General features: G+C 43.4%; 1 protein-coding gene across 1 annotated transcript in view; it reads left to right on the top strand.

Moving 5' to 3' along the window:
- The window catches only part of LOC111872495 (protein turtle), a 480,259-nt gene that overhangs the window by 310,635 nt on the left and 154,771 nt on the right, over positions 1-14,853 (top strand). The window contains exon 4 of the mRNA XM_023866469.2: positions 11,190-11,341. Coding sequence (XP_023722237.1) covers positions 11,236-11,341 — 106 coding nt within the window. The 5' untranslated portion in view covers positions 11,190-11,235. The remainder of the gene's footprint in view (positions 1-11,189; positions 11,342-14,853) is intronic.

A 14,853-nucleotide genomic window follows, 5' to 3' on the forward strand; every position in this document is an offset into this window, starting at 1 on the left:
GCTTTTTTCTTTTTGAGTTTCATGGGGTGGTGTACGTCGGCAACTAACTGGCCTGTTGTACCAGCCCAGGATGATAGAAGGTGAGTGTGGAATGAGAATTGGCAGGGGAAACCAAAGTACTCGGAGAAAACCTGCCCTAGTACCACTTTGTCAACCACAAATCCCACATGACCTGCCCTGGGCTCGATACCTGACCCCCGCGATGGGAAGCCGGCTATTACCCGCCTGAGCTATGGCACGGCCAACCATTGTTATGTTACAGTACTTCATTTTTTTTATTATTCTGACAGTGGAGCTTCTTTATTAGAACACCTCAAGCAACACAGGTCTACAGCAGTTTTAAATGATCAGAACTTCTCGTTAAAGGAATCAAATTTTAATAATGTATACGAAAATTACGAGAAATTTTAATGTTTTCTGATAAAGATTTGAGGTTTTTACGGCGTTGACTATGAAGACTGTCGTCTTCTGGGATATGGCGCCGTGTAGATCTTGTGTGAACCGACGTTTCAGAGGAACAGCCACCTGTTCACTCTGTTTCCTCGCTCGCGGATTTTTCTGCCCCAAAGATGGAAGTGATACCTTCCTCCGAAACGTCGGTTCACACAAGATCTACACGGCGCCACATCCCAGAAAACAGCACTATTCGTTTTCTGATAAAGTTTGTCTAATCTACGAACAGGAGGTTGGAGAAAACTGCATAATGAGGAGATACATAACTTGTACTCTTCTCCAAGTATAATTAGAATGATCAAGTCAAGGAGGATGAGGTGGGCAGGTCATGTAGCGCGAATGGGGGAGACGAGGAATGCGTATAGAATATTGGTGGGAAAGTTAGAAGGAGAGAGACCACAGGGAAGACCAAGGCATATGTGGGTGGGCAATATTAGAATAGATCTTAGAGAGATAGAATGGGATTGTATGAATTGGCTAGATCTGGCTCAGGATAGGGACCAGTGGAGGGCTCTTGTGAACACGGTAATGAACCTTCGGGTTCCATAAAGTGCTGGGAAATTCTTCAGTAGCTGCAGAATTGGTGGCTCCTCCAGAATGGCTCAGCTCCATGAGTAAGTAATCTACGAACCGTGTCACTTATACCTACCTTGTGTAGGAAACCTTACGGAATGGAACTCCGTTGTAAGTGTGTTTGAATTTCCCGCCCATGTATGAATAACGGAAGTATGTTCAGAGTGGTGATGACGTAACGCGTACGTCTCTAACCTCGTTGCTGTAGTAGTGGGTACAACTCCTTTGATAACTTACGTATGTTGCCCCGCTTCATTAGGCACGACGAGTAACATATGGACTGAATAATACGATACGTTTCCTTGGGAAGAAGATTGTTTGGGTGGTCATATTGCCATGTCCCTGCCTCGATCCCACCCTCCTATACTTGTGAGGGGGGTTGGGGATTATGAAGGGAAGTTCAGATCCCCAGTGGACTCATCATTGCAACCAGGAAGCCGCTGAGAACTTTCGACAAGATCTTAGAATACTCTGTGATATTCCTCGTTTTGAAGCCGCGCAAGAGCTCAGAGATGATTGTGAACAAATTCCAATTTAAAAAAAAAATTAAATTCAAGGGCGCAAGTTATTTCCCCACCTCATACGTTCATACGCTCCACATTTGCAGACTGTCATAGGGAAGAATGCAAATTAAATGTGTTAGTGCATTAGAGGGTTGAAGGAACCCAGGAGGAAGTAACTGAAAGCTAGAGAAATGTCATAATGAGGAGCCTCGTAATTTTTACTCTTAGCTTAATATTGTTAGGGTAATCACATTTAAATCCCCATTTGGAGGCAGGTTAGAATACCTCCACCTCCTGCGAGTAGTAGAAGGCGACGAATAGGGAACTCGGTACCTGGGGGTATGACTGCGGCCAACCTATCACTGGGGGCCATGCATACTGAGTCATGGTCCTCCAGGGTGGGGATTAGATGCAAGTCTGACGACCATACTGTGTAAAAAAAAAATTGTCACGAGATCCAAAGACGTGAGAACCAGATTCAATCTGGCAGAATATTCTGAGGAAGGCTTTTGCTCAGAGAGGGATGTCCTGCCAAAGATGATCACATTTAGAAGGCTGAAATTGGAGGGGGCATGTAGCGCGTATAAAGAAAACGAGAAATATAAACAAAATCTTGAAAGAAGGCAGTATAGTAGAGATGGAGAAATACTGTAAATGGACATTGGCGTAAGAGGGATGTGGGTTTGAACCGGATGGAATTTTGGTTTTGTTGACAGTAGGAAACTGAAGATATTAAGATTTGGTGGAGATTATGAGAATCGATGATTTGGTGTCGAATTCCGGCAATAATTTCCTTATTTCCCATGTTATCAAACCACCATGTAAAAAGATAAAAAAAGGTAAAGCTATTCCTGTAACAGGCCATGAAGGCCGATAAGTTTGTGAGACATCGAGGCTCCCACATTTTCTCTAGACATTCGGTTAACAGATGACGGTAAGGTTGTCAGCCTTACGCGCCGGCCGCCCTATCCCCCCCCCCTCCCCAGGAATATTCCTGATACTCAATCCTGTTAGACGCTGAGTCGTCCACGGGGCTTTCGTGCGGCTGGAAGGAGTAGGTAAATTGAAAAATCCACCTCATCGTGACTCGGTCCCGCCACCTTCCGGCTTGTAGCATAGTGCCTCAACCAACTACGCTGCTGCGTGCTGCGTTTTATAATTATTAGCTCTCTTATGGTATTCCTGTCTTTCTATCTATCATCGGCTTCTATCCATACACGGTCGGTAGGAGTCCTTGGACTGGGGATCAGCACGTCTCAAGGCCGCTACCTACACACACAACAGCACAAATAAAGAATAAACGCACACGGACATTCATGCCTCGAGTGGGATTGGAACCCACGATCCCAGTATGTTGGCGGGCTAAAATGGTTCGGTTATTAGACTGCGCGGCAACTGTGATCGGCCTTGTGGTATTCCACTTCTCTGAAAATATCTCACGTTAGTCGTGTAACAAATATGCCTGTCACCGAATATTGTCGGGAATCGCATTGAAAGGGCTGAGTGAGGGAAAGGACGGACATAACGCGCATGCGCGATAAGCTCCCAGCACCCGAAGAGTATCAGCTGCGGTTCCCCGAATCCGACGTTATTCCCCGCTTTTGGGAGATCAGAGCTTCTGAAAGATATTATATAGTTTTCCTGAAATGGTGACACACACACACGCATACACCCGCAAAATGCCTCGACTTTGCTTCTTGCGATGTGTCGCATGGAGGAGCAATCTTTTGTCATTGAAATAACACTGAATATTTTTCTTACGGGATTTCCATATTCAGCAGTTGTATTGATGTGTCGGCTCGGTTACCATGGCGCCCGGCATGCTGCCAAGTGTAACAACGTCACAAGGCAATGCAAAGACTACAATGTGGCCTTGTTTATTGAGTTGTGCTGTTAGATTTTAAACCTTCTCCATGGAAAAGTTTCTTCTTGAGAAGCTAGTAGTTGCATATCAATAAAAGAAATTATACGCCTCTTATGGAGCCATGAAGTTTATTACAGTTTTCATAATAGCTCGTCTCTGGACTCTGTCCTGAATTATTTCATCTTCTCTACATCCTGAAGAGAACTTTCTCCTTGGATATAAAGCCATGTAGTCCGTTGGAAGTCAACCGACATTATGCATGCAATCCTGGCAAGTCCACACGAGATTTCGGTTCACGCGCTGACGTCTCTTTTCGGACACAGAATAAAGATGAAACTGAATCTCCCGATCAGATGTTCAAGTCTCACAGAGATTTCATGTAATTTCTCTTTAGTGGATATTCAAGTTTTCGATGTCTCCTTCTCCTGCTCCTCCTTCTTGTCTTGAGTGACAATATATCGGTGCTAGGCTTGAACATTCTCCTGATCCCAAAGAGCATCTGCAACAAATGCTGTTGTATGAGTAGAAAATATTTGCACCATTTTGTGCTATTGCGTTATCGACTGTGTTAATGATCTGAATTCCGTAATTTTGATATGCGGCTGGTATCAACGAAATGCGCCCCAAAGTAGCTGGGAGTAGATGTTAAATGTGAATATTTGTTAATCAAGCGAGATGTATGAGCGAGCCAATATCTTTAGCTTCAGCGCGGCCTCATTCCCCTGTACTAGTCCTCCCTTAGGCAGGCGTAAACACTCTTCACTACTGCCGTGCTGAACTCGGCAGCCTCAGCTAAGAAATCAAACTGCAAGTGCATAGGCATGATTTAAGGTTTCTACAGCCTTCAAGAATCACATTGTGGTAAACCGGATTATGGCAGCAGGTGGTGGGGTAAGTGGAACGCACCGCCTTCATTTTAAACTCTGATACTGGAGGAAGCATATATGCCCGAGACACAGAACCCGCATAAGGGATTACACGGTGTCATAACCCTTGAGGTCACATTACTAATAAGCAACCTCTACGTAAATAAAGTCGGTCACCGTAACCTAGCGGTCTAAGTCATGAACAATCTTCGGTCGCTCGGAAGCCAAGATCGTGGGTTCGAATCGCATACAAGGCATGGATGTTTGGTGTGTGTATGCATTTATTCTGTGTTTGTGTTCTCCTGTGTTTAGGTAGCGGCCTTGCGACGAGCTAATCACCCGCCCAAGGAGTCCTACCGTCTGTAAAAATGATCAATGAAACTGGGAAATCGGCCCTGTGCTCCAAAGTGGGAGAGCGAAGGGGGGGGGGACGTAAATAAAACAAATACAAGTTATATAGGCCTACATATTCACAGTCAAAGATTAAAAGAAACTAGTATCTGTTTTTTAATTACGGAAGTTTGTTTGTGAGAAATTTGAAAATACGAGCACAGATCGGGAATAATTTTTGTTACATTCGACCTGCTATTTTCACAGTTAAGACGGACATATGCCATTCTTTCTCCCAGAAACAAAAACATCGTTGACAGTTATGACATAAGCTTGGAACTGCGTTGTTCTTACTTTTGTCGTGTTTTAATTTTCGTAAGGACTCTTTATAAATTGTTTGAAGATCATTTTCACTGGCAGATTTGAGCAGTAGCTCTGTGTCTGAAACAGTCGCAAACTTTTGTGGCTTCTCTGTTCTGACACGTAGAGGGTATATTTGCATTTGAATAAAGACGTGGCTTAGTGTTCATTGTAGGTGCTAAAGATGCAATAAAATTTTCTTTGATATGGAAATTTGATGTTTCCATCAAGATAAATCTATCGTCAATCCTTTCATTACGGTTACTATGACAACTGGTTTAACAGCTCAGAGATTAGTTCCTAGCCCCACATCAGTCACAGATGCTTTATTACCAACATTGAAGGTCTTTGGTTCGAACCTCGATGGGGTTATTGAATTTCTCAATTGACCTAATCCTTCCAGCCGCACTTTGGCCCTGGATTCGATTTAGCCTCTAAAAGAAATGAGTACAAGGAATATTCCGGGGGGGGGGGTAAAGAACGGCCTGCGCGTAAGGCTTAAAACCTCACCGCCATCTGTAAGCCGATTGTCTGGAAAATGTGGGAACCTCGACGTCTCAGAACTCTGAGCCTGTGTGGGCCTCCACGGCCTGTTACAAGGATAGCTTTGCCTTTAATCCCTCTGAATTCGGGATTCCAAGATGTCCCCTATATTTTCAAGACGCCCTGATACAGTAAAGTCCTGTTTCTTTTTTATTTCTTTTCGGTTTAATTTGTACTGCCCAAAAATGCAGAACGTACGCTTTCTACCAGTGCTGTTGTTTATTCTCGCCTCTACAGTTAGGTGAAAGTTGCATGTAGCAATCCAAAATGGTTTCTCTCTCAGTCTCTCGAATAAGGAATTATCGATCTAATTGACTTATCGATGCCGCACGACTGCGTCTCTAGTGTCAACTGATATTTCAACGATGGTGTATGTGCGTGCGTGATAAAGGGCCCCACCGGCCCCACCTGCAACCGCACCCAATATAGATTCCGCCCCCCCCCCCGAGAGGGGCGACCCGTCGCTCTACTTCCATTATTAGGCTTTCCCATTCTTCTTTCTGGCGGTCAGATTAAACACTTCATCAAAAAACCTCTTTCAGTCTTCATCTCAGTGGACCCGTCATCACTGCCCTTGTGAGGATTGACCGTTCCCGTAGCAGCAGCAGAAGACCTAGTAAGTGAGTCTCCTGAGGCAGAAAGACCTTTTCATAGCAGCAGGAAACCACACAACTGGGTCTCCGCTGCAGGGGGATTCTTCACGGGTACCGACGACTGAGACTGTAGGCCGCTACCACTTGCAGCTTCAGCGGATCCCTCACCACAGTCCCGGCTCGGCTGGAACTTCATGACGTCAGTTCCTCAATAAGAGCTTTCCTCTTCTTGGCCGCTTCTTCAGCCAGTCCAGTTATCATTCTCAGTGGTCAGATTCCTCTCCCTTACTAACAGAAAGCTTCATCCTCCATGGACCTCTCATTAGAGCTCCTGAAGGGTTTTGGTTGCTGCAGGTGAGATACCCATGGGGATGAAGGCGTCACACTGCTTCCTCAGTACCACACAGGCCCCGGCACTTAACCGCTGGGTATTGCCAGTCTTACTGCTACCTGGGACCAGCACGAGGAGGAGGGTTGGGTGACTTATCTCCGAAGATACCTTAATAAGGGTTGCATATTTTCCTACGGTCAGTGTCATACACCAAGATCTTGCTTTATGTAACTCTCATGTCGTTCGCACTCCACAAATTTGTTCGTTCTCCTTGGTTATTAAAAAGAAATAAACTCCGTGGCTTGTAGTCCGCAAGCGAACTATACCGACTGAGCGACCGCCACTTGTCGGCGAAGTTAATGCAACTTTTGCGGATAGGAGATGTCGCGTGGTCAACGCAACGGATTCCCTCGGCCGTTAATCTCGGTTTTCTAGACCAGAGCCGCTATTTCCTTTAAATAGTTCCTCAATTATTCTCACGGGGCTGAGTGGGCCCCAGATTACTGAAAACACAGTGTACTGTTGGGTGACCTCCGGCGTCATAATTTGCTTACCACGGTTCATGAAAGTCAGTCAGTTCGTTTAAAAGTTGCACAGTCAGGCGGGCGCACACACAAACCACTTTTCTTCCTCTTCTTTAAAGAATTGAAAGTGGCTAAGACAAAGCCGCTGATCCTGTACATAAGTGTAGTGCCTTTTGTGGTCGCAGTTACGAGTTGGCTGTATGAGAGTTCCGTTATATTGCACATCGCCCCTTGTTTTCGTTGCTACTTGTAAACGTTCATCTATATCATTGTATGCGTACACCATTTGGTGTGTCTCAGGACCATATTCAACGTGATCATTGTCTTCCAGGCATTCATCGAAGCTCTCCATGTCACTCCAGCGTGTATCTGCCGTGTCTTCTCCTCTCATCGTTATATATCGAATATGGTGAAGTTTAGATGTCTTGCGGCCCAACTCCAAAGTTCCCATTTCATTTATCAGGGCCCACAGTACTGGTCAAGTAACGGAAATATTTTCTTCTATCCCTATGTGAATTTTTTTTCATTTCTATTTGTTAATTCATCACTCCACAAAACTGGATGCAGCGTACGTATCATACATTTCCGTTTTCCTCTTATCTACCTTGACTCACGCTATCTTGATAAACTTTAACACCCAATACTTGAACTTCGCATAGCATAATACTCTTCTCCAGCGTTTGTCTTTCCAATTGCTAAAATCCCTGCCCTTTACTTCATTTAAAATTAGTCTGATGTTAAACAGGTCTCCTTACAATTAGTTAACAGGCCTTGGTGTTATGAATGTCGCAAGCTGAGTTGCGAGAAGCACTTCGTACCATCAGCTGCTGTGTACAGGTTTGCGCCTGCAGCACTTCGTTTAGACTACACACTACAGATTAAAGTTGGAGAAGTTGCCGCATGTCGTAGGCAAACCTCTGGCAGTAAGCTGCTTGCACCATGTGTTGCTGTTTCGCAGTGTTATTCAGGTTATGTAGCATTTTAAGGAACGTACACCAGTCTCCAGCCCTGTTTCATCATCTCCGATATATCTCTTACGTCTTTCTCTTACCGCTTCTCCTGCTCTACGTTCCAGCCGTATCATTTTTCTACACCTTTGCTTTAGTCCCTTTCCTTGTTAGGTTTTTTTCCTTTCACAGCTTTTGTTTTTATTCTTTTGTGTTTCCTTCTTTACCCTCTTTATTCTTTTATATTGTCTCTTCTCATTCTTTCTCCTTACTTTCCGTTTGAATTAGCGCTGTTGTTCAATTCTTATTGTTTTCCTCGTCATCAGTTTTTCTATTCAACCTTCTCAATCTGTTTCAATTGTCAAATTTTACTGCTATTTTCTCCTCATGCTCTTATTATTGGCATTGTTTGTGTCCTTTAGTTTCTTTGTTATTCCTCCTCCAATATTATTCTTCGTTATTCATTTCAATTTTTTATTTGCTCATGTCTTATTATGCCTATGTGTTTAGGCGTTGTTTTCCACTACATTATTCTTCAATACCAACGCGTTGTTTGGCTGTTGATCCTTTGTTCTCTTGCTTTACGCAGTCCCCGTTGTTGTTGCGGGCGATTGTCATGTGTTTCCCGATGTTCATAAGATAGACCTGGCTTCAGGGGGACCAAATATCACTGTGGCGATGCTCGATGCCATCTGAAATCGTGTGTAAACTGCATTTTGTTCTTTATGTGAAGTGTCACAAATGCAGATTTGAGGTATCCTCGGCGGTACATATGAAGATGTGGGGCCGTGTAGATTTTGTGGGAACCGACATTTCGGAGGACGGTATCGCCTCCATTATCAGGGTAGAAAAATCCGCGAGCGAAGAACCTGCGTGAGTAGGTGGCTGGACACAGCTCTTATGTGCGTAACGTAGCCGCAGGATGGTCGAGAAGCTATGTCAATAATAACAACATGAAGCTAATTTTAGCATGCGACACATGTTGTGACATATGTAAAGAAGAATATCTGGATTGACTGTACCCGCTCTCTGAGCAATATGTCTGTTAACGTGTCCAGAAGTTTGAGACGTTTGCCAGAAGAAATGCACCATTTAACAGTTTACCATCATACTTTAATTTTTCTTAAAATAAAATTCAAAAAGTCTTATGATGCATATGTCCATCAGTTGCAGTACAAGATGGTGGTCACTGTTCATCACTGACAGAGGTTCATGTCAGCGAATAGGTGCAGTGTGCGACGACAGTGTGGTACATTGCAAACGTTGCAATTTGTAAGGGCGAAGGCTTAGGTGTTTTCTTAGTTCATAAATCTGTGTGTGGTGTTTCTAGGACACAGTGTTCTCTGTACATTGGTTTTCGCGGTCTGCCAAGAAACGTCTGGCGCAGTTGCTCTGTTATTCCTGCACTAAGAGGCCGGCCTGTGCTTTTCCTATTGCAGAAACAGTATATGGAGGAATTGTTTTACGAATGAAATGAGTTCTCCTTTCGTGGATGTTTTCCGCATTTTTTTTTCTGGAACTGGCATTGAAAATTTTCCAAAGAGGACATTGAGCCTTCAATTTCGGAATAAGTTTTTTAGCACCAAAAACGTAATAAACCTGCAACTGAGCCTCCATAAATCAAACTTTGTTAGTTTCCCCTATCGTGTATACCTCACTTTTATATGTACATTTGATAGTCTTATGAAACCAGGAAAATCACATGAATTGTACCGTGTCTTCACCTAAGTTGTTACGAGTTTTGTGGTTTTTAAAACTATTGTACTATCGGGAGAATTTCCCTGAGTTTTAGGTTAGAGTTAAAATAGATGCAATTTTCACGGAATGCACTTACCTAGGTCTAACGCTCCAGATTTGCATTCGGTAGGTGCTCGATTCGTATCTTGGTCAGGACATTGAATATCCTGACAGGTTTTTAGAGGTTTTCCTCAGTTCTTTGGTCAGTACCTCGAGTAGTTCACGACGGCTTCCTGCAAACATCTTTCCATCCTGTCAGATCACCGTAAAACATATGCGTCCGAAGATATCGAAAATAACCTACAAAAATCAGTTTCATTAGTTGCATTCCCTTCTCGGGACTTCTGCGACACTTTTTTTTAGGGAAAAGAGTTACAGCACGAATGCTTATGTTCGCAGTTGGTAAGACAGCAGCCTTTAAAACGAATTTTATTTGTTGTTTCTGAGCTCTGTTGTCATATACAGAATATCGGTGTCCTATACACGCCGTGCACTTTTAAATTTGAGACACGTCGAGTCAGTTTTCATTGGGTTCTGCATCGCTGCACGGCTTTGTGTGTCACACGCAGTTAGTTGTTCCTATGCACAAGCTCCGTATCTGCTACAAAATGAGAGTTTTCATTTCAGTTGCGTTGATGAAATAGTCGTTCATAGAAAATAAGATTTTTTAAAACAGGCGATGGCTACGATAACTCCTAATAATGGAATGATAAATGAATGAACGTGGAAACGTTGAGATGAAATGTGGAAGTCCGTGTCAAAGATCACATGTCTATGACACATTATATGTCTGACATGGGTTTGATATCCCTAGGTTAGTAAGTCCGAAAGGCATGTGAGATAACATATTCACAGAATATGCCCCCATTCCAATCAGGTAATTATCATTGAAAATGACACGTCCGTAAGATAAACAGAGCGCGTGTCAGAAAAAAATATTTTCATGTCATAGATATGTTTTGAAAACTAAAGAAAACTTTCTCATGCATTATGGTTTAATTTGGGCATAACTGGTATATTTTTGTAACATTTATGATTAAAAACGGCATAATCTACCAGCTAACCAGTACTCTTTCGTGGTGAAGGAGGCTTCTTTACGTTGAATTTTACATTAGACTGTAGCTGAAACCATCTTATGATGAAGGCTCCAATAATTTTAATTGTCCAGTAAACTATAACTGGAACTTCTTCACAGTGTGGTTATGAAGAGTGAGACACGTGCATGGGGTGACTACTAGATTTTCATGATAGAGGTTCTCGTAAGCTGAATTGTCCACCTGATTATAACTTCATGTGTTGTGGTTGTACCGAAATTGCATATGACCATGAAATGACTAGCCTTCAGTAAAGGTTATATTTGTATACGATAACATATCGACAATTAATAATTTCGTGGAATATGTAAAATGACTCCTGTCCGCGAGTTGACCTTTACATGACATAGGATAGGTACCTGTGGCGTGACCTGAGCTGTGATCTTTAACATGATTTTTTTATGTGTAAAAGAGACGTGACTGCAACTCACGAATGTTTCAGAAAGTAACACATGTCTGTTGCTCTTGTAGGTGATGGTATTGACGGCGCTCTAACAGTGACTATGGAAACAGAGGGATGGGCATGCGCGTGGACCAAGTGGTCAAGTGGTGTCGCCAGACAGTGACCTTTCTCCTCACGCTTGCCTCCTCTCATGTGTGTCTATTGCTACTTGCCACCCCAGGTAAGTTTACTACAAGCAGTTTATTGTGAAGTCAAGAATAAAGGAAGAAGCTGATTCAGGGTGAAGGAATTTAGTCGTAAGGAACAATATGATGAGGAATACTAATGAAGGGGGTAGCTCAGTCGGTATAGGGAGGGGCTACAGTCTGGACGGCCGGGATTCGATTCCCGGAAGAGGCAAAATTCTTGTTTACTCCATAGCGTCCAGACGCGATCTGAGGCCCATCTGGCGTCCTATCCGATGGGCACGGGGAGCTATTTCCCCGGAGGTAAAGCGGCCAGGGAGTGAAACTGATCAGTCACCTCCATCTAGTGCGGAGACCGGAGATGGTGGGCTATGCCTCCACCCTTCACCTGTCTTTTGCCGATGCATAATTTATTAAGCACAGGGACAACTTGGCCTTTCTTTAGTTAGGAATACGATAACACTAAATGTTCCTGACTGTGATGTCCAACAAGGAACACGATTCTTAGTTTGGCCATTTGCCCTTCCGCTTGAGTTCCTTTTCTTTCTTTTTTTTCGAAAATTGCATTTCGGAATTCAGTCATTACATGTGACAGAGGAAAATTTTCTTTGACCTGATTAGGTGGAGTTAACCTCCATTCCTAGATACCGAAAGAAGGAAACCTGATATCGGGAAAAGTCCACTTTCAGAAACGGTGTGTTTGGAAAAACTGTAGGTGATGGGCAGTGTGCAGGATAATGATCCTATTGAATACGATACCAGTGTCACTAGCTATTGTTTTAGTTTATTAGCTGGTAAAATGTGCCATTTTTCTTTTTATTTGTTTAGTTTTCTGTTTCTTTGCTCCTTGTAAATGGCCGATCATCGCGGTAACTGGCTAACACACACGCGCTTCTTTTGTATGACGTCTCGGCTTCGATTATCTGCACAGATTCTATGAAATATTTTCCATAGTTTTCCAGGAAAAAAAAGATTATTTTATGACACCTCAAAATAAGCCGCGGGCGTTATCTTCCACATCCTTCCAAGTTTATCCTTTACTGTAAATAGGTTTAGCACGCGGTAGCATAGTTAAGGCACTATGCTACAAACCGGAAGGTCGCGGGTTCGAATCCCGATGAGGATTTTTCAATTGACCTAATCCTTCCAGTTAGTTGATTGTCTAGATGTGAGAGCCTCGATGTCTCACAACCCTATGGTCCTCTATGGCCTGTTACATGGATAGCTTTTATAAATATTTTATAACATAATTAGCAGCGTTCTTTGTTTGTGTGTTATTTGATAGGAAGAGGGCCGATGCTGGGCAAGTATAGCTACTTTTGGATGCGTGGTGTTTCTTTTTCAGGATCAGAATTTTCGCCGTACTGGTGAACTGAGCCAGAGCTTGTTGACCTCTTACTATAATCATTCTGCCGGAATCTGCATAACTTGTTCATCAGTAGAGAATCATAGGACAGACTGAGCAACATTCTGACGTGTACTGCTTTACCATTAACAGCATCGTACTCTGTAATACTAGAAAATCAAATCATTAATCACCTGACGGTCATCGTCAGCAATTACCAGCCCGCGTTATTCAGACTAAATGCATCATCAGTAATCATCACCACAGCGGTTGTTCATCTCCCTGTTATCAGCGTCATCAATCATTATTTCAGTAATTACCGAGCTGCGGACCTCGCGCCTAACGCCCTGCCTCCGCCCCAGATTCGCTTCCTTCTTCATACAAGGGTGACTTCATTAACCCTCGTCTCCGTCGTTTGGATGTTCTTTTCTGCTGCTCAGTTTATGAAGTCATCGTAAACGTAATGTCGCACATTATCAGATCCCCTGGGTAACCAAGCAGCTATCGAATTCACCAACCAACTAATCAAGCAACAAATCGCGATACCTGTCGGTCAACAAACCAACTAATCAGTCAACCAATCAACTAACCAACCACCTACCCAATCAACAAACCAGTTAATCAACAACAAACTAATCAACCAGCCAGCCACCGGGCCAGTCAACCAACAAAAGACTAAGCAATCAACCAATTAATCAAACAACCAATCAATCATCGAACGAACCAACCAACCAACTGGTGTAACACAAAACCGGCTGTCGATCGTGAATTTTATGTCATCCCAGATTTACCCTCGCAGTACTATACGAGGTAAATATGTTACAAAGCCCATGTTGCACAATTTTCTCTATTATCTGCTGGTCTCTCTGTCATGTCGTCTTTACATGTACTCGTTGTTTACTCTCTGAAATAGTGAATAACTCACCGGTCAGGATTGCTCTCAACAATTTATCAGAACGGCAAAGTTGCACATGGATTCAACTCTATCCGCTGTCGGGCACAGCATCTCTCCAGCCCCTGGGAGTTATCACCTTAGGCTACGTGCACACTATCCAGATCGAGCCCAGTCAAGTCTATGCAGCGAAGCTAGGCCTTCAACTTCATTCGATTCGAATCTTGCTGTGTTGCGGTGGAATACATAACTTCTATCAGAGCTGAAAAAAAAAAGGGTTCTGCATTTGAGTGTCTTTGTGAGTCACACACTCGATTCGGATAGTGTGCTATGAGCCATAATTACGTTGGCATTGTTTCCCCTGCACATTCACTAAACTACTGTATGCTTTCACATGGGATGATGTCGCGCAAGTGTTCATGGTGGGTAGCTTACGTTGCCAACCAACGGTAGAAGAACGTTACGTTTCTAAGCAACGGAACTGAAAACACGTCTACGTTAATAGGTGTCTGTGCAGAGTGCCTTTAAGTGAATTCAGATGCAAGATCAGTTCAGGGTAGTTACGAGTCGTAGCTAGGCACAGCCTAGAAGGCGTGAGTCAAGGACACGAAGCCGTCATGGAAAGGAGTTGTGAGGATGCAGCTGTGAAGTGTTATACAGGGTGATTCATATAGAACAAGCCCGACGAAATGAGATGTAATATAAAATATACCATACAGATATTAAAGTAATTTACACGTATCTTCTCTTGGATTGTGTGCCGTCATCAGAGCAGGTGTTGAAACTCTCCGCCGTTTTCAAATAGGCATTAGAAACACTCGCTGTTCAACAGTGAACTCCATGACTGTCGCCTGCGCACTGCAGACACGTTTCGGTATTGTCCTTGACCTTGCAGCATAAGGGCTGCCACTTGCCGGATCATGCGCACACCATTCGACTCAGCACGGCCCACGGATTATTATGTCGTAATTGTGAGCGGTTATATGCATCACCTGCGGAATTATTAGCAAATTCATGGGGCCGGTTCTGTACGATTCAGCCTGTATAATGGACGTTGAAGAATTCATGCGTGCTTTAGCGCAGTGATATCTGGAGTGATCTGAAGCGGTGGTTCCTGCGTTTCAATTGCATTACCAGGAGAGGACTTGTGTGTGTGTGTGTGTGTGTAACAGTGACTTGTGAAGGGTAGAAAGAGCGATAGCGCTGTACTAATTGTATTTGTGTGATTAAGAGAAGTTGTAACCAAGGTGCTAATACATCCAATCATCCGAACTAGAACCCGTTAATTTCATCACGCATACCCCTCCCCC

The sequence above is a fragment of the Cryptotermes secundus genome, unplaced genomic scaffold (genome assembly GCF_002891405.2).
Source record: "Cryptotermes secundus unplaced genomic scaffold, Csec_1.0 scaffold537, whole genome shotgun sequence".
Classification (NCBI taxonomy): Eukaryota; Metazoa; Arthropoda; class Insecta; order Blattodea; family Kalotermitidae; genus Cryptotermes; species Cryptotermes secundus.